At 31.2% G+C, this 26,167-nt stretch overlaps 1 protein-coding gene across 1 annotated transcript; it reads right to left on the reverse strand.

The window, feature by feature from the left end:
- Positions 1-1,599: 1,599 nt before the first annotated feature.
- On the reverse strand, positions 1,600-25,064 carry LOC134717671 (uncharacterized). The gene is made up of 16 exons (XM_063580169.1): positions 24,854-25,064; positions 23,602-23,724; positions 21,351-21,423; positions 18,208-18,290; positions 16,768-16,953; positions 15,417-15,635; positions 14,657-14,776; positions 14,129-14,296; positions 13,119-13,234; positions 9,467-9,638; positions 8,212-8,378; positions 6,217-6,328; positions 4,888-5,086; positions 3,418-3,487; positions 2,508-2,737; positions 1,600-1,795 (listed from the first exon to the last, which is right to left on the reverse strand). Exons 1-16 carry the CDS (start codon positions 25,062-25,064, stop codon positions 1,600-1,602), a joined length of 2,445 nt encoding a protein of 814 aa, XP_063436239.1.
- Between the last annotated feature and the right edge of the window lie 1,103 nt (positions 25,065-26,167).

A 26,167-nucleotide genomic window follows, 5' to 3' on the forward strand; every position in this document is an offset into this window, starting at 1 on the left:
TACTGAACTCAGAGGAAAATCAATTTGGAAAGTCCATAATCACATGGCAAAATCAAAAAACAAAACGCATCAAAAACGAATGGACAAGAACTGTCATATCAACCGAGAGATTAAAGACTTGCATTATTTACACACATTGTAACTTGCTCAATCAAAACTGAAGTATTTATGGTAAGCGTTGTGAAGACAAGGCAGTTTACGTTTTGTGTGTTCCCATGTTCATACACACACTTCATATTCTCTAATATTTCCCTATGCATTTATTGGAATGAGTATCAATAAACTCATCATAGATACCAGGACTAAATTTTGTTTATACTCCAGACGCGGGTTTCGTCTACAAAAGACTCATCAGTAACGCTCGAATCCAAAAAAGTTAAAAAGACCAAATAAAGTACGAAGTTGAAGAGCATTGACACAAAAAGAGATGCTTCTCGTACATTATTGATTTGACTTTTTCAGTGCTGAATGATAATGTGAGGGTTAAGGTTAATTTCAATATTTCAATCTTTAAGCTACATTTCCATCAGATAACAGTCATATGAATTCTACTAAAGTACGAAAAAGTAAATTGCGTATGCCAATACTCTTAATAAAATAAAATAAAAACAATTAAAATACCCGATGAGGCTACACGATGTCCCGACCAAGTGTAATGTTTATATTTACGTACAATGAAAAATAAAGAACTGCAAAACCTTAAAAGACATGAATATCTTAATTACTTTGTATGCTTTGTAAACCGCTTTGATTTAACATATTTCAGTCGAAGTCGAAAATAACAGAAAACGTATTGTTTTGGTTTTTTTAATAACGTTATAAACAACACAGCGGTGTCTAAGTTTTATTTTATGAGCCTCCATGACAGAGAAGTGTAATGCATCACTTCTCTGTCACAACGTAGGTTGTAAGTTCGATCCCCGTAAGTTACAGGTGCACTCGACCCCAATGATAATTTATTAGGATTTTCACTCTTCCTGATTAGAATCTCTTGTTTATTTCGAGCACTTTTGATTCGTTCACAAAGTAAAATTGACCGCCATTATATAGCCAATTTGGCTTTGGAAATTCAAAAATACTCAATTCTACTACAGAACAGTGTTTACCAAAATATTGAACATATATTTAATGAACAAGTTGTTCGAATTATTCTAAAATGATCATCATGTTTTACCATCTGTACATGTAATACTCAAAGAAGTAAAACTAAATTTGAATTAAATGTCTTCTTTTGATTAACAAAACACTACACCTAATCCATGAGACAAATATTTGCATAAACACGACACCACATTTTACATCTTTTCAAATGTTACTTCTCTGAAATTAATTGGTCGTCCCTTGCCTAAAACGTTTTAATATGAGACAAACACAATATGGTGAATGGTGATCACCCCTCAACTGAGAAACAGTTTACCGATTGAAAACATTAAAATCTCTCAAATTCATTTAGAATTCGCCGTTTTAGAATCTAATGCATCCTGGGTAATATTTCAAAAGTGTACACCAAAACGTTGTGATTGGTTGAAAAGGTTCTATACAATTGAAATTCAATCAATGACGTAATGTTATTTTCATTTTGTTGTACAAACAATGAGATTACCCATAGACCTCTAGTTTCTTAAAAGGCAAATTGCACTGGCTACTTACAGGTGTAGATGGAATTGTAACAACATCATCAACTGGATCGACGGGTTCAACTTCAAGTCCGTCAGATAAATCTAGTATACAATGTGACATGAAGCCGTCAACATCGGTTGCATCAATTGTTACATAAGGTGTACAACATACACCACTAAAATACAAATAATTATAACACATTTAAAAAATACTTAAGGAAAAACTGCAATATTTTGTCTGTCTATGAAAAATGGCATCAAAAATGTGGTGCACACTGACTAACTCGCGTAGCGTGTTTGTTGAAAGTGTGCACCACATTTTTATGTAATTTCGAATAGACAGAGAAAAAAAACTAAAGTCGTTCCTTATAATTAAATTCTAATAAGAAGTAAATAATGATAAAAAAAACGTTGATGACGTCACCGTCACATGACTAAATTATGTCTATGAGCTGATAAACAAACCGCTGTCATTCAGTAAGTAGACGTGTTACATCCAAAATTAAATTATTTCTATATAACATGTATAATGTTGAACACACATTCCACAAAGTAAGATCGTGGAGCAACTTCGAAAACTTCGTATGTGTACGCTCAGTATTACCTTTAAAGGTTCACATCTCGTTTTAAATATAACTTCTTCCTTGATTGAATTGGTTATATGTTGTTCCCCTTAAACAATATGATGACCGTTCATTTGTCTAGTCTATCAACGGTGAATTTGGGCGTGTTTTACGTATATGTATATCATGTGCACTGTAAATAAATTAAGTCTCGTCAATGAACCTATCAAAACGTTGAGTTGAACTGTGTTATGAATGTTCTCGTTGGTAGTCGGAAAGCTTAAATAAGAAACAATACCTGAAAGTCAAAGAATAAAATATTTACCTTATATTTATTTTTAGGGGTCCTTCAGTGATGTCTGTTAAATTCTGATATTCCAAATGAACAGCCGAACCACCGGAAGACGATATGCTTTCAATTTCTGTTCCACGAAAATATACAGAACTTTCAGCATACCAATTATATTTTGAACAATTTGCAGTATTTAGTGAAGGAATTTCACACTTGCCAAAAACATATACTACTTCACAGACTGGCCGCTCAGTTGTCGTTACCTAGAACAGAATTGAAGAAACTACTGTTACTTCGAACTTTTTGTTTGTACATCTAATTTGTCATCTATTATAGACGGATAAATCATATTACCAAGATGCAAAGGTAGAAAATTAATGTGATTAATGAATCAAAAACATAATAGAAGGAAATTATGAAGCGTTTATTCTAAGGCCTCGTGTAGTTTATATAAAATAAAAAGCACCAGAAGGACAATAATGACTTATGACGGTAGCAGTAGTTTACGATGACCATTATCATTCTGATATATAAAAAACTCAGAATGAACCCATAAAAAACTTGTAAACTTGAAAAAAGAGTTCATCAATGTTATAGCATGTAATTTTACACGAAAACTAACTATGTCTGTCCTCAAAAAGTGTGGGCCGATCAACGCAAAAGAAACAAATTCTAAGCATACCATTCGATGCGAGTGTCATACAAGTAAGAGGTTTAGTGCCATAAAACCAGGTTAAATCCACCATTTTCTACATTTGAAAATGCCTGTACTAAGTCCGGATTATGACAGTTGTTGTCCATTCGTTTGATATGTTTTATCATTTGATTTTGCCATTTGATAAGGGACTTTCCATTTTAAATTTTTCTCGGAGTTCAGAATTTTTATTTACCTTGATGTGTTTCATCGCAAATCAAAACTGAAGACATATCTGCTAATACTTACCGATACCCTTTTTGTTATAGTTTGTCGTCTTTCTGACGTTTTATTCAGTTCTGCTATTACTTGGTACGTTCTATTTAAAAAAAAATGAATTTAATAAAGTCACATTACGCACTATTTATTTTAAGCAATTCTAATCTTATAAATGTCTAAGTTTATTTTGGACAAGACGAGTTTACAGGACTTATTTTTAATCGTGTATATAACGTCAGTCTAATTACTTCCCTTTCTTTTGTTCAAAAGTTTCGCTTGTTAAAGGGTTATAGGCATGTATTGTCTTTATTTAGTTATTTCAAATTTGAAATAGTGGAACTTTTGTTTAGAGTTTACTGTTACGATCTCCATCTGTTGTCAATTTAGATCTAGCACACATAGATCATTTAAAGTGTAGGAATTATAGGAGGACACCTCTCTGCAGTGGATTTGTTAATCTTTAAAATTCGATAAAACATATATACGAAACTCAAATTATAAAAGTCGTGTTCCTGTAAATATGAAGGGTTCCTGGTTGGTCAAAACAAAAGTTCAGATAATTCTTGTGTCGCATTTACAAACATATGTGTATACTAACATGTATATTACGAAAGTGTTATTCCTACAAACATTTAAATATATAACATTTCCAAACAAAAAGACTGCCGATTAACAACGAAATGGAAATATACTTTTCTGTTAACCATTTCTTAATAACTTAGAACTAGTAGTATACTGCTGGTCAATAATCATTAAACGATTTAACTTAAGCAAATCCGGGTCAAGAACTAAAACCGATCAAGTTTAAGAGCAAAACAAAAGAACAATAGAAACACTGAACTGCAACAAAAACAAATGCCACATTATTGTAAAACGCAATCTCAAATCTGACAAATATTATAATTTAAAGTTGCTTTATTAAAGCCAATGCTATGGAATACTAGCGTCTTTCAATATCACATTTTTGTTCAAATTAGAGGAAACTTTTTTTCTTTTTTTTTCTTAATACAATCATTAAATAGTATAAATAACTACTTCCATTTTGATGCTACTAGTCCTGCTATTTCTATAACAACATATGTTACGAAATTGTACCCTTAACGGTTGTTATTTTGATAAAACTATAACGCTATTGAAAAAGAAAAAATATAATAAGAATAGATTTGTAATTAGATTCTGTATCCCTCCTCTTTTTAACGTTAAAGTTTTAATATTTTACATTAAAAACATTTTTTAGCAAAACAATTGAGAAAATAGTTTGGAGTGTTTACAATGTGTAAACCTCCATTACTAAATTAAAATATCTAAAAAAAAACATTTATGAAGGATGACCGGCGTCTTTAAAAAGAATAAAAGCTGGCATTTGACCATAAATATATGTTAAAGAAATTGAAAGATTAAACGTTTTTCCAACAAATCTTTGGAATATAAGTTTGACAAATGTAATGAAAGACTTTTGAAACCACGACCAAGTGTAAATCATTATAGATTTTTACTTACAGTATTCCAACATCGTTTTTCGGAAAGAAGATAAAACTTCCATTTGCTTGATCTCCAGCATGTAAGGTATGGTAATGTGTCAGAGGTTCAAGAGCAAAGGATTTATCGTCGTGCAATCGAATATTGTACATCTCTGTATTTGTCCCTGTATTAACAACACTGTACCAGACTTCGTGTTCCTTGTCAAGAGCAATGTCATCTATTTTGAAAAAAAAGCAAAACAGCAAGATAATGAGCTGCTTATCTGACGTTTACACTATAATACACACAACATTCTGATAGATCATAGATATCATGAAGCCCATGCCTCGTAAAGTGTTCATTTGCGACTTTTTATCATTTGTACACTAGTATACGTTTTAGTATGTCATAAAACAAATATGAGAATTTGAGTCGAAACATTGAACATGAATTTGAAAGAGTAAGCCCCTAAGACGGTCTTTAAGAAATTATTGTTTATGATGACCTTTGTAAAACATAACTTAATTCGAACCAACTTAAACTTGATTTTGAACTTCCTATCATATGCAAAAAACCTATGCAAACTTTATTTTGTAAAGTAATTTGTCAAGATCTTCATTACAATAATTTGATGTTTTTTTCATGTAAGTTTATTCTAAATATATTCGACCACTTAATTCAAATACAACGTATGACCATGATGACACACAGACTATCGATCTTACGAACTGCCAGAGGTGGATTAAGGGTGGGGGCACGTGGACCGCCCCCCATTTTTTTTGGAAAAAAAATGTTGATCATATAGAGAAACACTGAAGCGTGACCGGAGCGGTCCCCCTCTTAGGCAGTCAGTGAGCCCCGGATGACAACCGAAAATGTTGGAAAAAAGAGAGTGTACGATGTACATTCAGCATGTGGAATATTTAAGTCAATTGTGAACATTTTTACATAGTGAACATAATTATAAATAGTTTTGACAGTGTCTATAAATCAACAATGATGTGATCAGAAGTACATATAGTCAATCATTTTGTTTTATGCTGCGTTTATGTCGAATCTATAATGTATACTACATATAGACTCCTGTAGAAATGTGTAGCTGCTTTAAAGTCGTCCATGGTCTTAATTTTAAGTATCAATCAGACTGTCTTCCTCATATATTCATAATTGTTACAATTGTATTTCTGTAGCATTTTTTTCTGTTTGTATAAAGATTTGTATTGTAAACGTACTATGTACGACATTTGAGATACTATGAAGATAACGTAATTGCACAAACTTGCACTTGACATATCATATGTCATAATAATTAAACAACTTTTTATATAACTATCAAATTCAAGTTAAACACCAACCAACGTTATATACCTCTATATGATGTAATTGTCAGTGCAACACTAGAAGGTCTTATGACCGATGGAACAGTGCGAATGATTATGGTATTGGACTCATCTATAGCAACTACTTTAACTTGAAATGCCTACAAAAAAAATCCACATGTACTTAATATATATTTGAATGCCTAAAAGAAAATCCGGATGTACAAATATGTTCAACACAATTATAAAGATGATTTATGCAATTCTCTGGAATGTTTTTGTTCCTCATTGTTTTTAAGGATGTATGCTTCTGACGTTTCAGTCTGATTAAACTCTCGTTTTAGAAATAATTCCAAAACATATGATACAAATGGAAAATATCAATTAATTTAGAAATTATTGTAATCACACTGAACTCTGTGAAAAAATTGGGTATGAACAATATGTGGTTTTTGAGTAATTTTCAAATTTTATCACCCCTCAAATCAGTCTTAAAGAAATGTCGAAGAAATGAGCTAGGGTTACAATAAATGATATAACATGAAACATGTACATCCCATACAATTCTTTCTAAATTTCTCAGATGTTTTCAATCATCCATAACAAAGATTTTTTTTTTGATTTTTTTATTCTTAATTGTTTTTTACAGATTTGACAGCAGGGTGAATTTGATATGAAATAGCAACAAACTTTTAAAACCTTTTCTTATTTATCTTTAAACTGGTTCAGATTGGTCAACATCACCTTTATTGAAAGGATGAAAACAGTTTATTTTAAGAACTGTAATTTTTTATGATAAAAGCCCAAAAGTAGGTAAATATTGATGGAAAAAAGTAAATCTTCAGAACAGGATACTTTCACATGGCTGCAGCAAAAAAGGGCAGTTCAACACTATTTGATTTTTTCTGCACCAATTACCTTTTCAGAGTCATATTAACCCAAATATCAGGCCACGGAAACTTTTAGTTCTAGACTTGTTGACTCCTCAGAAGTGTTCATCCTTTATCGTTCTATGAGATATGAATATCGGAAAACTATTGTTTGCAAATATTGAAAGTGCTTGATAAACTCATTGTTGAAGGCAATACGGTAAAATGTAAGTTGCTTATATCGTTTAGTCTCTGGTGGAAAATTGTCTGATTGATTTCGCCATCTTTTCTGCGATTATGACCATATCAAGAACGACTTACCACTGTCAATGAACAACCTGACCATGTGTAAGATATAAAAAAAAACTGCTTCCGAGTCACCTAAGATCAACCCTTATTTTGTGTTTAAGGGATTAAAGTTGATTTAACTTTTGACTCTAGTTTTTGGGTATTTTATTTTTTAATTTCTGTTTGGTTTAATTCGCCTAAACTCTCCCGTGGAATCTGTGTCTGCATTTCAAACTTTCATTTTCTGTCAGGTATTACAGTTGGGAAATAAAGATGTACCAGTTTTGATCGTAGTAAAGTATGTACACATGTATTTATTAATAATTAACTTTGAAATTACAATAAGATTCGTATCCGTACAATACAAAGTGTCGTTAAATTTATAATACGCAAGATAGACGCCCAAAGTGTCATTCATCATGGACGATTTGATAGTTGATATATTATTAGTTAATCATCCATAAAACAGTAGAGATACTATAATGTGAATCGTATTATACCCTCTACCACATGCATAATAATAAATATATGGTTTAAAGGGAATATATATAAGAAACGAATGGCAAATGTCGATTGAGCGGACGTCTCTTTTGTGTATTTTTTCGTTTATACTTCACTAAAATTAGAACATTGTATAAATATGGCACAACACCGGTTTTAGCTAGGTTTAAGGGGGGTAGACCTAGGTTCAGGGAAATAACTCTTCAAATCATCAGTACGTTTGTCAGCCATTTTCATAAATACGTTCTAAGCTTCTAGGATACATTCTAGGATAGATGATCAGGTAAATGCTTAAAATACATTAATAAAACTTGACTATTACAAACGCATTACTGAATTAAAGAGTCATCTCCCTGGACCAAGGTCTATCCCCTTAAACTACTTACAGTGTTTGGTGCAACTATATCTGCAGAACACAACATATCAATGTAAGAAAATGTCACAGCTGGTTCGTAGCTCATTAGCATATTCCCATCCATATCCACGATTGAAAGTTCAGTGCATGTGCCGTTACCAAAATTAACTATTGATACTATGTACGTGTATTTGTTACCTGTTAAAAAGTAAAATTACTGGGTTTTTTGGTGTTTTTTCAAAGATGTATTCAATGCACAATAAGGCAACTCTTTATTTAAGTCACAATTTGTGAAAAAAATACCCCTAAAGGTCAAAGGACAGTCTTTAACACGGAGTCTTGGTCAGCGTCACTATTAATCGCAATTCCCCACATGGATGTCTTTTAAAACTTCATATCATGCATATTATCAACTTGATTGTTTACATAAACTATGGGATATCCTAATTTAGAGTCATTTCTCGCAACTCGATTGGCTAATAAATTTCAGTACAACTTTTTATTACGTCAATTGGAATTATCTCCCTTATTTATTACGTCAATTTGAATTATCTTCCTTATACCATTGACCTAATAAAAAGAATGAGATTTGAATTGCTTTATAGTCCTAATATTTTTAATTTTTCACAGTTTTTGTTTAATTATCTAAACTATTTGGTTGATATTGTCCTAATATTGATTTTTAATATTATAATATGTAATAGATCAAAATCAGGATAAATTGGTTACACCGTATTCAATTGTCCTAATACAGAATTTATCGCTTCACCCGATATGAATTTTTATTGTCCCTATAAATTCTTGTATTAAAACAATTGCACATTGTGTATCTAATAATATCGTAGGTCCAATCTTTAGTGGTTCATGTATGTGTAGTGTTTTGTTGATTGTTTTTTGTATTTTTTTTTTCTTTTAATTGCTTCTTGTTTTCTCAAGCCCTGGTCTGATTTAGTTTACCATATGGTATGCGTACTGGTAATTGTTCCAAGCTTCATAATGTTCTGTCATTTTCGTTTTTCATTGATGATTTTCATTTGCAATAAAACCACTTCTCCTTTTCTACAACTTTTTATCATCTTTTAATTGATATTTAAGGCATTGTCTTTCTGTGTTTTAGACCAAATGGTGGCCGTCGGTTGTTTTTCTCTTTGATCGGATTGCTGTCTCTTTGGTAAAGTCCTTATTTCCATTCCCAATTTTATTTAAAGAATTCATATGAAAATTTGATAACTTTTTTGACTAAGACAATTCCTAATGTTAAATAACAGAATTGTATCGTGATTTACAAATAGCTCCTGTACTATTACCAACTATTGGAGACCCTTCAACTGATATCGATGATCCATTCTCGTTTTCCTCAACAATTTCACCATCAACTTCAATTGAACTTTGAGCTGTTATATTCACTTCATAAGCTTTTTTCGTTCTAAGTAAGTAATACTTTTCTGGAGATAGCTTCTGCAATTAATCAAATGTTATATTATAATGATTGTGGCGAATAGACGACAAAGAAATTTGTTTTTGGGACCACCATAAATTGAAAGAACTGACCAAAATTTAGTTTTTCTCCGCTACATATTATTCAGATAAGACGGGATTTTGTTTTTCATTTGATTTAAAAGGTACTTCAGCATTAAAGAGTTGAAGGATACTTCATGATTAAATACTTAAAAAGTACGTCAGCATTTAAGATGTAAAGAGCACTTCAGCATTTAAGATTAAATAGGTACTTCAGCCAGTTTCAAAATGTATTTAAGCAATTAAAAGAAAGTACATGAGAATATTTATAGCGCAAATACTTCAAAGGTAATCTCGCAATATATCTTACGTACAAAATTATGTTTCTAGTGTATATTTTATTGTTCGAAAAAGTTACGAAGACAAAGTAAGCGATGTTCTTATGTCATTAATCAGACTGATGTTTTCTCTTTGTCTGGGTTGTTGTCTCTTTTACACATTCCTCATTTCCATTCTCAATTTTATTTATATATACATATAATGATAAAATAACACTTTTATTATCAATAGCATTAATTTAAAACGAAACGAAACGAAACGAGATCATTTTTTTTTAAACTGGGTCAACGTCAAAAATACTCTTCACACGCAATGTGTATTGCTGAACATCGATTTGAAACTACAAAGGTTCAACAAAATGTTTTATCCGTACTATCACATTGTATAACGTATAAAGGCGCATTTAAGAAAAATGTCAGAAAAAACTGTCAAAATCAAACGCTATCGATTAACGGAACTAGTGAATATGAAATGCATATTACTGGTTTGGTACATATATTTTCCGAAGAAATGTGGGTACAGAAAATTGCAGCCTTTTTTTGGAAATTACAACAGTTCTATATTAGAAGCAGAAGATTTTTATTTTAGTTTCTTGATCTCTTTGTATAAAATAGGACTCGAATCGACATTGATTTTGGAAATATTTTCTCCCTGTTTCTTTTTTTTATGTCAATTCGGTTATTTTTTATTTTATCTTTATAGTTTTTTCGCTTATGATATAGTTATTTTTGCCCTTGTCTTGGTCTACACACAATTTACAAATAAAAATTAATCAAACCTGTATAGACATTATTAACTCGTTCTTGTCCGTAAATATACGTGATGCAGTTGGTGTTGAAAATGTTTCTTTTGTCCCTATTATACAATAAATGGTATACCAATAAGTTACAATATGTATCCGTCAAACTATTTTATTCATTTATACTACTTTTTTTCTGTTTAGTGTGATTTAAATGATATACATTTCACGTGAAACTGTACTTATGTATCCCGTCATACTTTGAACCACACAATTATTTTATTTATTATTATTACTTTATGTTAAGTCTGTTTTTTGTTATATCTACTTTATATGACTCTGCATTAATGTATGCCGACATACTTTGAACGACAAAATTAATTTTATGTCTACCTGTGCGAATTTCAAACTCGCAATTTTACACCAGGACTGAAAACCTTCTATCCTTTACGGGAAGACTTTACATAAATAAATTAAGTCGTATTAGAAAAAACAAAATGAGTATGTAAAATTTGATGTATGCCATTTTGTGCTTCTTTATTAGATTTGTTGATTTTATAGTGATATTAAGATGATAACACAATATTGACTGCTGTATCCCTATTTTTTCATTTTTACTCTTTGAGTATGTTTGTTTTGTTCATGTATCGTTGACAATGTAATGAAATTTGATGCGACTGTCATACAAGTGTGAGGTTTAGCTAGCTATAACACCAAGTGCAATCCACCATTTTCTACATTAGAAAATGCCTGTACCAAGTCAGGAATATGATAGTTGTTATCCATTCGTTTGATGTGTTTGGACTTTTGATTTTGCCTTTTGAATTTTGATTTTCCTTTTTGAATTTTCCTCAGAGTTTAGTATTTTTGTGTTTTTACTTTTTTTTCACACCCGATAGTGGATAGGTTCCTAATGTCGTAGCTACAATTTCCTAAAATAAGATTTACCGAATTAAGACTTATTACCAGATTTGTTTCAATATTAACAACACAACGAGTAGCACATGTGGAACAATATATGAGCACCTGAAATTACCCAAAGTTATTGGTAGGGTTGATAAGTCTTCAGTTTTCGGTGTTATGTTGTGAGTAATATTGTTTGTATGTTGTTGTTTTTTTAAAAGGCGTTGTCCGTTGATTTTTGACTTTTGAATGAGTTTGAATTTTCTTCTGGTCTCTTTAACATATGATCATTCTCAAAATAAACGCATATCGTATATTATTTAATGTATTCTTTCTTTGTAAACCAATATTTTACAATATATTCCTTCAATTCTTTGATCTTATATCGCCTATTGGTCAGAATTATTCTGCCTTCTTCTATTGCGTTAGAATTTTTTTTTTAAATATTCAACTAAGCTTGCATCTCTAAACTTTCAACTTTAACTTTGGTGCATGATGTTTCCTATATTAACTACAAAACTAGCTAATAATAGTTCAGTTATAATAACAGCTATGTAATGAGTTCATTACTTCAAATTATATAAAAGATGTGATAGTATATTAATTCTTGAATGAAATGACAAGAAAATAGTTTACCATTTGGATAGAGGAAATCAATTTCATCTTTTCTCGATGCTCCTTTGATAACAATTTTCAAGACTTGAATTGATTTGTCGACAAACACAGCTCTAGTATGATTTTCTTCTGAGTTCCATGAAAATTTTTCTAATATGACCTCTGACGTTGGGAAATCAATCTAAATAAATTTTACTCTTGGATACACATAAAGATTTCCGTAAAATTGCAAGAAAATAATAAATTGAAACCACGAATATAAAGTAAAAGGTTCATACTTTATTCTATTATCAAGCAAAAGAGTTTAGAATACCAAGTTTGTTTTTTCCTTTCTTTTAAAAGTTATGTATAAGAAACAGGAGATATTTAAATTATAAAACTATTTGCCATGTTATTAATTGTATGTACGTCATCAATTATACGTATTTCAAGTTTCAATGTTTAAAGGTAATGACTCTACAAAAACAAAAACATCTGATTACTTTTAATCATCATTTAATATAAATTCTATAATACATTCATAAACGTTTCGTCCCAGAGGGTATCACCAGCCCAGTAGTCAGCACTGGACATGAATATCAATTATATGGTCACTTTCATAAATTTCATGTTACAAAACTATAAATTTTTCAAAAAAAAATAAGGATTTTCTTATCCCATGAATATATTACTTTAGACTTATTTGGCACAACTTTTCGGAACTTTTGGTTGCTCTTCAACTTTGTACTTGTTTGGCTTTATAACTGTTGTGATCTGAGCATCATTGATCTGAGCGTCACTGGTGATTCTTATGTAGACGAAACACGCGTCTGGCGTAATAAATTATTATTCTGGTACCTTCGATAACTATCATGCACATTGTAATGGGTATCAATTATAGATACCTCAATAACTTCATCCAAAATATTTCCTATATCTTCCTTGTTCGTTTGATAAACCTTGCCTCCAGTGGAAGCCGCTACAGTCTCAAAGAAGTTTGTGTCACGTTGATATCGGTAATCTACAAGATAAATGGGGTATTTCTTTTGAAAACATTAAAATGAATTAAATAACATCCCCCAAATAAGCAATTGATATGTTTATATAGTACAGGCATTTAGTTTATTTGGTGAAATAGTTCATGCAATTCAGATATGAATCAGAGTCACCGGCTGTGGTAAATTACAATGACCCAAGATTTGAGCATTATTCATATCCAATATACATTATTTTGTCTTTACCTTTATACACCAATACAACTACAATTAGTTTGTTTATTTAAAATACATGTCCACATTTTCAAATATCTGTTTGCGAATGAGTTTACTAGTATTGAGAAACAAAATAATTTACACCATACGAACAAATTAAGAATACAACAGTCATGCAGAGAGTCTGAACAAAAGTTCAAAATACCGAAGATGGTGATCCTTATTCTTTATTTACCGTGATGTTAAAAGGTGTAAACGATAGCCCAAAAATACCAAGAAACATTGAAATTAAAAAACAAAGTTGCAAAGTATCATAAAGACAATTAACAGTACACAAAACAACAAAATAACAAAATGGAAAATTAAAGACTGAGTAGCATAAACCACACTAAAACTAAGATAGCAGGTGATATGGCAAGGTAAGCAATCCCACTTGAGGTATGACATGCGTTATGCATCATTTAAGGTGTTTAAAGATTGACGTAGCATGTGTATTGATAGACCAATTATTTGTTCTAAATCCTGATTATGTAAACAGACTCACTGTCTTAATTCATTCCAAAAGAATGTTTTCTTTCTTGCATTTAACCAATTCTCCCAAAGTTTCCAGGCGAATTATGAAATTGTTTGAAACTATTTTTTTAAACCTGTTTTGTTCATTAACCGGATAAGGAAAACCATACTGTTTCAATTTCTTAATTCACCTGAATCCGAATTCCGCTTTCTTCTTGCACATTTATCAGTCTGAAGTGTAGTAACTTTAATTTGTTTGGATTTAGCTGCGGTTTGTATCTCTAATATCCTGTGTGCATCTTTTGCATCAGCATCAGTGAAAACAAAAATTGTTGAATCGGGTAGAGACAATTCAATAGCTGAAAGAAATAGTTAACAATAATATCTTACAAATGCATTGAATTTCTGGCTGCAGTGGAAAAAGGGAATTAAAAAGTTGGTGTTTTTAGTCAGTTTTGTGCGCTATTGTTGTATCTATGTATAGAAGCAGTAAGGTTTGTAATGCGTCAAAAGATTTGTTAACCAAGTACCACATACGTTTGTTAAATGAATCATAAAAATGATAGAGGCATCGGTCAAAATATAAATAACAAAATCAGTGCACTTTGACAACAAATGTCTCTTCGGTTTTGCCCCGAGGCAAAAATATCCCAGGCACCTGTATAAAAAAAATAATGATATTTAAAAATCTAATACTTCATGAAATATTTGATATTTACCATTTAATATTCCGGCTGCTGCTAGTTCTGGACAATCATTTCCTCCTCCAACTATTACATTTGATATGTTTTGTATCATGTCAGATCCACTGCTAAATACGTTGGCCTTATTTAGACTAGCTGAAGTACGGTTTATAAAAATTTAATTTAACTTATTGTGTGCAGTACTGTGATTTCCGTTGAAATTGTAGAAATGCATGTTTTCTTATAACTATAATGTAGTTGTCATTATAATATTGTAAATACCACTAACGTCAGAAAATGTGATCATAATAGGTAAAAAATAGATTACTTTTTTGGAAGGTAATTTTGAGATAATGAAGACTGAAAGACTGAACCATTATGCTTCCTGATTAAAGCAGTATACAACACGACACTGTATGCGTGTCGCGTAATGGCTGAAAAGGTTACATTACAGATGTATTTATTCATTTTTTTTTAATTAGAAATCATTTAAGCATCATGCTATTACCAGGTTTTTTTTAAGATAATGTACGCTGTTTATTGTAGTTTTTGGTCGGTTGTAGATTTAGTAATTTTAACTATCTTTTTTTTTTTAGTTTTCATGTTTAATTATCATTGTTTTGTTCGACCATTGACTTGTGGTGCTCGGAATCTCATTGATTTCCTGTTATTGCTGTTAATCTAATATGTAGAGGCTGTTATTTCATTTTTAAAATGGATATCGAGGATTCAATACCCAGTAATAAACATTAAATAATCGTACACAAAATGTTGTATAAGGCGACTAATTACTTACCCGGATCATTAAATAAAGATAAAACGTAGTTTGCCGGTTCATTTTCAGACCCTAGTGTACTTGTGACAATTTGAATTATTTTCTCCTTGACTGCTGCTATTTCTGATGCCATTGATCCAGAATAATCAAGAGCAAACGATAATGATACTTTTCTCCGTTGTTTGATATGAAAAAGCAAATCAAATGTTTTGTTTCCGAGGTGTTGAAGAATACCTGTATCTGAATTTGAAAAATGGAAATTCAACAAAAAGACGAAACATTGTTATCCTTACTCTTCATTTCACATTTTAACTGAGTTTAGATTTAATACATAAAGAGACCAAACACAATACATTCTTTTATAATACTTTATTTTATTTTATATAAGTTACCATGTACCTTTAATTGTACTTGAACTAGTTTCGAGTCGTTAAACATAATAACATAACGTAAATTCCCAGGAAATTAAACGAGCTTCCACGTGTATTTAGTGTAAAATCGACGAGTACTTCGTTCTTTATTATGTTTTTTTTTAAGAGCATCACTGAGTCTTTTTAAGACGAAACGCGCTTCTGGCGCATATACAAAAATTATATCTTGTTAAATTCACAGGAATTTAAAATATCATCTTCATTTTCAAATGTATTCACCTATGAAAATAACTTCTTTTTTTCAAAGCTCAAGTGAAGATATTTATTTTAGATTTATATTAATCTCAATATGTGTGATGAATATATATCCATTAAACAGAAACCAAGAATGCATTATATAATACCAGACTTTTCGAAGAACTGTAACTGAAAGCAGCAGACATCCTTTATATAAGTAAGTAGAAAGTACCCCTAGTTTTATTCTATATTCATCAATACAATTATCAAAACGGGAAAAACACATATATTAAAAAAATAATTATATACATAAATAAAAACTCACAGCTATAGTGCTAAAAAACTTAAGTTTAACAAACCAAAAAACGTGTATTTATATATGTAGTTTTGACCGTTAAATTGTTTTGTCTTCACATGTCATTTTTATCTATTGCAATTTTGTTCTTGTAACCCCTAATCGTTCGAAAAAAGCATGAATAACATTATTCAGGTGGTTTCTTAAAACTATGACAAAATATCCACTTTCACCCTTTGACAATATATATATTAAATTATTAAAACTTGAACCACACACTATATTGGCAAAACACCATTGAAAATATAGCAATTTGTCGGACACTAAATTTTGATCACTAAGAGGCTCAATATTTCCTTAACAAAAACACGTTATTAAAACGTTTAGCTAGTTTCAACTAAATTACATCCCTGTAGTATTATGTTTCACCTTTGCGCAAAACAAAACTGCGGTTCCTCAGTAATTTTACCTTTATCGATTAACAAATGTTTAGTTGCAGCTACAGCTGCGAGATAAGCATCGTCGTGTAGATGGTAGTGTGGTGAAAGCTTTTCTACTGTTGTATCTTTATTAATTCCACACTTCGCTGGCAATCGTCGGCTTGTATCGGCCGGTCCACCATGACTACATTTTCCTGTCTTGGAACCTCGAGATCCTCAAACACAATTCAAATGATTTATTGAAGATCGTTAAAAGAAAGCAAAATGGTTAAGTAACATATGATACAATTGACAATGCATAACATCATGTCATTGTTTATTCTTCATATTAACAATGTAAATACTTTGATGCACAGATTTTAAATTCATAAAGCGAAATTTTAACGTCGTTTAGTTTTTCAGCGCATAGACATAATTTTGTCAACGTTTTTTCGTGATTTTCTCCGGTTTAAAATAGAATTAAGAATTAAATTATAAGAAATGACTTTAATATTTTTTCTGCCTATTCGAAATAACATAAAAAATGTGGTGCACTCTTTAAATAACCCGCTACGCGCGTTATTCAGTGTGCACCACATTTTTATGTTATTTCCTCATAGACAAAAAAAATATTACAGTCATTCCTTAAAAACCATCATATGCACATGGGCGTATTTTTCCTTTCGACAGAAATACATAACTTTTTTGTTTTAAAAGATAAACACAAGATGTTTAATTATGTGTAATGTTCATGAATACAGAAAAATAACGTAATTTTTGCTGTATACATGTATTTATCAAATTTAAATAAAATTCCACTATTGACATATTTATGAAAAATGGTATACATAATCCTTAAACGTAATCAAACAAAATATCACTTTGAAAAAGAAGGATCAAGGAATTCGTTTCAAATCAAATCAGTTTGAATGATACAAATCAGTCGAAAAATGCATCTGTTCCCGATATGTAACAGTTTAACGTCGAGAAAATAAATACGTTCGCAACGGTATTCCCTTCCCTGTAACTGTATCGTATACCCCTATAATTTGGCTTTAGCATGTGTTCCCCTATCAGTTTCGAAAGAGCAAATTAATCAGATTAAAATTGTCTACTGTGCTTAAGGTGGAACCCAAGACTTTCGCATAAATTAATTTGGCTCGTTTGATTTTTATAAAATTATGTTGGAGTATTTACTTTGACCCTTTAACAAAAATATAAAAATTTCAAAAATTTTGAACCAACTGTTTTGTCAGAAAAATTACACTGGTTGTATAGCAGTTTGACAAACACCAATTTTGATCATTGAGAAGCTTAATATTCCTTTTACAACACAACGTAATTAAAACGTGTAGCTGACTTTTCCGAGTTATCTCCCTGAAGTGTTAGGTACCACCTTAACATTTATTACTTTAAGCACACAGTAAAACACCGGAACTTACACATTAATTACACATGATGCAAAAACTATGTTATATAACGTTACATACTTGGGGGTTTTACATTTCCTCGACCATGGTGATAGCCACTCGTCAGTTTGTTCTCTACTAACATGTTATCTTTACAGCCTTTACTACAACAAATACAAAAAAAATGTTCAGATAAGCATCTACAGATAAGAGGCAAATTTCGAATAACATTTAAATATATGGTCAATGGTGTCAATTACAAAGTTGACTTTAGACGAATTGGCTATTATTTTTGATATTTTTTGTCGTATAGCTCTTCAACGGTTTCGGTACTTATACATCCTCGAATTTCAAACTTTTGGCTGTGAGCGTTCCTGATGAAGGTAAATAAAGCAAAGCGCTTCGGACGCATGAAATTATTAAACGTGTTGTTCTCAATTTTTATACAACTTACAGGCACTTTCGATAGTCATTTCTTTTATATATTTTTTTTATTTGAGCGTTGCTGGTGAGTCTTTTGCAGACTAAACACGAGTCCAGCGTAGTCTTTAAGTGTGTCTTTCAGTGTGTAGACTATAGCTTGTGCCAATGTTTTTCATTGTTTGAAAGAGCGTTGTTGTGGTATGATGTACCGTTCTTTAATACTATAGAATATACACAAAAGTTTGCTAAATAACTCAGCATAGTTATCCAATAATTATCATTTACATATGTTTTTGTTCATTGGTAACTGTTCACTGTCACACAGACGAATGAAATTCTCGTATTCTAAGACCCCTGATCACTTAATCAAGTAACGAGAATCGCCATGATATTGTACCATCTGAAATATAATGAGAAGAATAAAGAGTAGGAAGAGAAATATTATTTGGAGGATAAGTTACAATGAGTATATAAAAAGGCATGAATGTAGAAGAGGGGGAGAAGGAAAGGGTATAAATATTTAGGAGGAGGAGGAGGAGGAGGAGGAGGAGAAGGGGGAGTAAATGTAAAAGGTGAAAGACAATGCACATCAATGAAGGGAGGAGGCGAGACATCAGTAGGACAATTTAAGAGGAAATAAATGTCTGAAATCACATACATGATCATTTATCATGTCTCAAGTCATAAATCAAATCTTGGATCTGATCAAAAGAGAGAGATTTTTTAATTTCACAATATGACCTTCGTGAGCTGATCGATATACAGAGGAAGTATTTTATCATCCTCATTTGAAAAATGTGTGTGTCAGATGCTTTGGCGAATTCCAAATTCGATTGTTTGATTTTTTTCATAACTCCCAATGATTACGATAACTGATGTAACCTTCATATGACATTTGTCCTCTTGAATCTCAATATGTTCAATGTTCGGTCATATAAGAAGTTAAATCATTTTATATTTATTATTTGCATGATAACATGTCTATACATAAGTGGACGCCTATTAGTTTTTAGACCATTATTGATACAATAAATTTATTTATGCTATTCAGCATATATAGAAAGACCGAAGAAACGCTCTCAAAATTTCTTTTATTCAGTCATATTTTTCATTGAATGTATCATATTTTAAAGTATTACGACACAATGAATAATAAAATATGATATTATAAAGGACCATTCAATAAGTATGTCATAACAAACAAAGGATAATAAAAGTGACATCGCTTATCTATCTAATACATTTTGTTTACCTTTCCTAATTAGGACTATAGTTTTTCGTGTTTGACTATTTGGGAAAAAATATTTTACTTTTTCATTTGTGCAGTTCTTCTATATCTCTGGTTTATCATATTATATAGTACACAGAATGTTTATTTGAGTTTTTTTTGTATAAGAGTATGAATACACATAAAACAAAATTATTTTACATGCTAACACCAGTCGACTCTTTACCTCTGGGTCCAAAACCACCACATAACACTACCGTTAACTTATAGAACACCGTAGCTATTAAACCAAGAGTTCCAAATGGTGAAGTTGAAATCATCCCATCGTAAATTTTACGGACGTCATCACGAGTTGGTTGACCGTTATGGAATAACCGTTTCACAAATGATATAGAATATGTTCCTTACGTCGTAACTACAATCCCCTTCCCTTTCATGAATGTGACCTACCGAATTTGACCATTTACCGGATTTGTTATCACATACGCAACACGACGGGTGCCACATGTGGAGCAGGAACTGCTTGCCCTTCCGGAGCACCTGAGATCGACCCCAGTTTTTGGTTGGGTTCGTGTTCTTTATGATTAGTTTTCTATGTTGTGACATGTGTACTATTTTTTAGCCATGGCTTTGTCAGTTTGTTTTAGATTTATGAGTTTGACTGTCCCTTGTCAAAATTGAAATTGTTCATACTACAGAATATCTTTCAATGTGATACAGATTTGTATTACCTCATTTTGTAATTTTGTAAAGTTTGCTAATGCGCAACACCAATTCACCATTTCGTTGTATAGCGAAAAATACTCAAGACTTCTCTTTTCCTTAATTAAATTGAAACTGTTATAAATTATCATGCGTTAAACTAACTAACATGGTTATAAATACAGTGACAAACATCGGGCAAAGGTTTGAGCAAAATATTCATGTGATTTGTGCAGTTTTGCTTACTGCATTAAGTAAAGATTTAGTGAAGAAATCGAACAAAACTATTAAAAATAAGTGTTAATAAAACATAAAGCAGAATATTGCAGCAGCGATTATTTTCCAAGAATCTAGAATTCAAGCATTTTATGACACATTTTTTTTTAGATCAAGCCCTTGGGCCATTTCTTGAGAATTCTGGATCTAAATTTTGTTCATAGTAATTTTTTAAAAAGTATTCCAAAAAACAACGTAGAATTTAAGTTTATGACTGCATACACGCTCAAATTGATATTAGAGAACCGTATCCTCATGCATACTTAACCACAAAAGATAAATTACTTTGAGGACACTTCAGGAAGAAATAAAAGTGTTACAAAAACCTCACTCGAAAATAAGACATATAGTTATAAGGGTGCTTTTTTTATACTTTGCATTTATTTTGAAATTCAAAACGATAGCTTGAGTTAGTCACAGGTAAATAATAAACTTTTCACAACAAAACTGTATGATTTTGTTAAATCAAAATGTTGTTTACCAACGAATTCCATTAAAAACCAAAGGTATACAATGTAAGGAACAAATTTCAAATACACCATTGATCAAGTTCGTTGTATGATACAAGTAGTATGCTGCTTAGACGTCAACTTACTCTATGTTAGGTACGTCTTTACAAGTATCTTCCTCTGGACTTGCTATTGTCATTAATTGCTTTCCTTTAATACCTTCAAAATTTTAATCAGATAAAACAATACATACAGAAGATGAATAGGTGAATTTTTCCGAAAGTAAAAGGGGTCAAACAGCAACCTCTGTGTGTTTGATACCTATATTATAATGTTTTCCTTCTTTTTTTTTTCTTTTTTTTCTTTTTTTCTTTTTTTTCTTTTTTTTTCCTTCTTAAAATGATTACGGATTACATTAAGTCCGGAATGTATTCATTTGTATAATCATTTATCATTTTTATTAGTGTGAATTTGATATATTGTTTCAATTAACAGCAAATTTAACTTTCGTCATGGAAGTATATATAAAACGTTTGTAACCATAATTAAAGACTCCATTCGAGTTTTTGGCATTGTTGTTTCATACGTAATGCAATATATCATAATGTGCAATAGATTACGTTAATCGTCTTGATTTGTAAATAACGTTCTCAAAAGGCAAAAACCAGAGCATTTCCATACATGTTTGCATGGTTTAATTTAGCTAGATGTTGCCATTTATTGTATATACATGTAAATCATATAAAAACTTGAAACTGAATCTAAGGGGGCCAGCGGGTATAAATCGCTTTTAAAAATATAGGGCTGCGTAATTTTTATCTAAAAACTAACTTTATCGTATACTTATAGAAAAATAAAATAAAAAAATTGGGGTCCCCTTCATTTAAGCTCACAATCTGTCTTCGAAAGAAGCATGCACTTTTGTTAAGTTGCTTTTTTCTGTTAAACTAATAGGAGAAATATGGGTTATATCGAAACAAAAAAGAACTAACTAACATTAGATGACTTAATTTTACAATTGTTTAGTTTAGGTACAGCTTATTTGAAAATAATAATTAAAAAAAATAGGTCACCGATGAGTTAAAAAAAAAAAATTAAGTTTAAATGCAAAAAATGACATTTTTGCAAACAAGGGGGGGATAATTCGGAGCTTTTTCAATAATATAAACATTTTAAAAGTCAACTGGGGCCTAAAAGAATTGATTGTATGGGCCGTTTTTCCCACCATATTATAAAATAACAAGTATATAAATAGTGTAATAAATAAATTTTATAATGAAAAAAAAATGTTTAAAATTTTTGTGAAATTTTTGTACTCTCGAGCCTCCTTAAGATAAAAGATGTGATCCTTAACTTCAAAATCAGTTTCGAATTGAAAACACGTATATATAGGTCATTAATTTGAAGAAAAAAACACGGTCACATGAATACCACAACTTTTTTCTATCAACCACCAATGAATAAAATCCCAAAACAATATCAGGAAAAGTAGGTATCATATATGTCTCAACATATTATTTACTCTATGTCTATATTTCAACCAAATTATGAAGTCCAAAAACATAGCAATCATTGCATCGTCATCTAATATTATGTAATTTCATATTTGACTTCATTTCCATTTCGCAAAAGCTTTCTCAAATTTCAACCATTTCATTTTGATAAAACCACAATAAACTGCAATGCGTCTAATTTTGAGATTGAGAAAATGTTTAACTCACCAAAATCCAAATATGGCTTCGGTCCATACATTTCAACCCAGTTGGTATTGCTATAAAATGATTGAATTGTATATAAACATTCACCAAGCTGTCTTCGTAGTTCGGTTAAGTCCTCTTTTCGTTCTAGTAATTTGCTTCTACAGGAAATTATACTGCTATGTGCTGCAATTTTATATGGATATAGGGAACAAATCATTTAAAAAAATATTTAAAAAGTAAAAACACAAAAATACTGAACTCCGAGGAAAATTCAAAAAGGAAAGTCCAATTAAAAGGCAAAATCAAAAGTCCAAACACATCAAACGAATGGATAACAAGTGTCATATTTCTGACTTGGTACAGGCATTTTCTATTGTAAAAAATGGTGGATTGAACCTGGTTGTATAGCTAGCTAAACCTCTCACTTGTATGACTTGTAAGATTCTTACATCACTGGTTTAAATAACTACCTAGGTAATCCAACTGTCATAACAGCACTGAATACATTTTGAGAATCTTTGTGATATAGTTATGATTTTTGTTTCTGTTTTCTTCATTTGTTTTGGTATTAACAAGTACTATGCCAAAAAATATGACAAAAATATCGGGAAATTCAAACAAAAAGTCCCCCAAACAAATAGCAAAATCAAAAGTCCAAACTCATCAAACGAATCGATAACATGAAAATATAATTTACCAAGCTTGATTTGATCTGCATTACAATGAACATAACCAACAGTTCTTTTGTTTTCTTGTGTGTCTGCAACTGCAGTTCTAACGTGTCTAACTGTTTCAAACATCCTTGCCATTCCATTATAATCTAAAATGCAGAAACAGTTATAATCATACACAAAAATGTGTATAAGAAAAAAGCAAAACGGTGAATCTTTATTCTCCTAGATTACGAATATAGTCGCTAGTGTTGTCAGTGGGTTACTTGCCATTAATTTTTATACCCCTTCCCAATTTATTTCTCCATGTTTAATGCCTCAAATTACAAGTAAAAAAAATTGGCTCTAGAATTTTAAAGGAAAGTAGTGATTTGGTCCAGCTGAAAAAGGTTAAAAATTAGCACTTCGAAAGCTGTCAAAAGATTTCAAGACGCCCTAAACATAAAATTGTCCATATTTTGAGTAAGAGCCGATGAAGTTTTTTATAAGTTTGATATAATTTGTAAAACGTAGTACAACACACTGTAAAAGTTTTTTTGAGAAAGCGCAGGTGGGATTTCTTTTTTATTTTCATTTATGTTCTAAAAGAAATGCACTATGAAATACTTGTGGTCTCGGACCTACTGTCCTAAAATTGACATATGATCACGTCACAACAATGCATAGCACAAGACAAACAACGCTCTTGATATTATTCAGAATATCATGGTTGTAATTCCTTAGGGGTTAAAGTGTTCTATGAGCATAATATTTAATGTGAATAGCTTCCATGCTTCATACAAAATGTGGTTCTGATTATACTTGTACATCGCTATAAAATTATCAAACGAAGAATATACTTTTAAAATAACAGAATATGTATTAAGTAAAATCACAATTATAATACTGAACTCCGAGGAAAATTTCAGATGTAAAGTCTCAAATTAAAAAGCAAAATCAAATGATAAAACACATCAAACGAATGGACAACAACTGTGATATTCCTGACTTGGTACGCGCTTTTTTCCAATGTAGAAAATGATGGATAATTTACTAAAGCGCAAATACGAAATCGACTTTCCTTTACCAACTGAATATATAAAAAAAAGATGTGGTATGATTGCCAATGATATAACTCTTCACAAATGACCAAGTGACACAAAAATTAACATTTACATGTTATCGTACGGACTGCAACAATGAGCAAAACTCATACTGCATAGTTACCTATAAAAGTCGCGAAATTAAAAGTTAATTTCAAGATCTCCTGGAACAGAATTGGCAATATTACAAACTTACCTGTACCGAAGAAAGCATTTAAAGCAAAACTTGGAGATGAAGCACTGGTATTTTTTGTCTCGAAAATGTACTCAGAAACTGCTTGTAAAATTCCAGTGTTGGTTATATCAAAATGGGTTTTCGTTTGCCAATGACCCGGAGGTGGAGTTCTTGGTAAGAATCCATTTACCAAATGAATGGTAAGAATAAAGATGTATATACTTGACTTCATTCTTGCGTTCGCTGCTGTGAATGCGCTGAATTTTGAGTACTATGACATTTTATCGTTATGAGACCTCGTGACAAATTACCCAAATAAAACATTACGTATTTATATATTGCGTTCACCCGATTATAAAACAATCAGGAAGGGTGTTTTCTACAAATAAGAGTCGCTAGTAAATCATACAAAATATAGAAGCACAAATACGTACACTGCTTAACAGAAAAACGTCTCAAATATTCATGTTCATGACCAAATTCGTTAAATACATGGTGCAGAGTAAATAAGATAATTTATCGGACCACAGATGAATTATCACGTTGTGATTAGTGAAACGCCGTCACGTGGTGACCCTCTATGAGACCGTATGGGGTAAGTAAGTTTCATTTGGGCTTCATGACGCGTTAATGGCGACGTCATCGTTTAATGTTGTTGTGTTTCATTGTTTTTTTTTTCAACAAAACGCCGCAGAAAAAGTCCAGCGTCCGATAAATTCGTTATACGGTTAACTACTGACCCCCTACGGATCCATAGAGGATGAATAAAATGCATAGGGGACTCGGCCTCCGGCCTCATCCCCTTATGGATTTTACTAACCCTCTATGGATCCGTACGGGGTCAGTAGCGAACCATATAACTTATATTTTTTAAAAGTGAAGTGTTGCATTTTCACACAATTAAATCAAGTTTCCATGGTGATTTAATTGCTTTTCTAAAACTATTTTTCGGCATGACGAAATCCTGTCTTGTAATATGAGTGTACATGTTAAAGGTTGATGCCTACAATGCTTGATTGAGGAAAACAAAACGTGTGTTTGGGCGTCAATCTTTACGATTAAAATCCCCTGAAAAAAATTAAAATGCATAAATTTAAACACGTAGATAAATTAAATCAGAAAAGAGAAATAGATGAAATTCTAGTAATAGAGGCAACAAAACATAAGAGTAAAAAAAAAAATACGACCAATACGAAAAAGGTCGTGTTGACAACAAACACTGATTATACATTAATTTAAACGAATGATTGAGGAGGAGGAACAGTTCAAAAGAAAGAAAATACATTATTTTATGGAAACACTAGAAATCCCTTCAGCATTTGCATACTCTTGACT

Source organism: Mytilus trossulus, chromosome 5 (genome assembly GCF_036588685.1).
Source record: "Mytilus trossulus isolate FHL-02 chromosome 5, PNRI_Mtr1.1.1.hap1, whole genome shotgun sequence".
In the NCBI taxonomy this organism is placed as follows: domain Eukaryota; kingdom Metazoa; phylum Mollusca; class Bivalvia; order Mytilida; family Mytilidae; genus Mytilus; species Mytilus trossulus.

What these genes read in the sequence shown, in the direction of transcription:
- LOC134717671 (XM_063580169.1), bottom strand. Translation starts at nt 25,064, where the DNA reads ATGAAGTCAAGTATATACATCTTTATTCTTACCATTCATTTGGTAAAT. An exon ending in ACATTTGTTAATCGATAAAG is followed by an intron (nt 15,636 to 16,767) that starts GTAAAATTACTG and finishes TTTCAAATTCAG; the next exon opens with ATACAGGTATTCTTCAACAC. An exon ending in AAAAACGATGTTGGAATACT is followed by an intron (nt 3,488 to 4,887) that starts GTAAGTAAAAAT and finishes TTTTTTAAATAG; the next exon opens with AACGTACCAAGTAATAGCAG.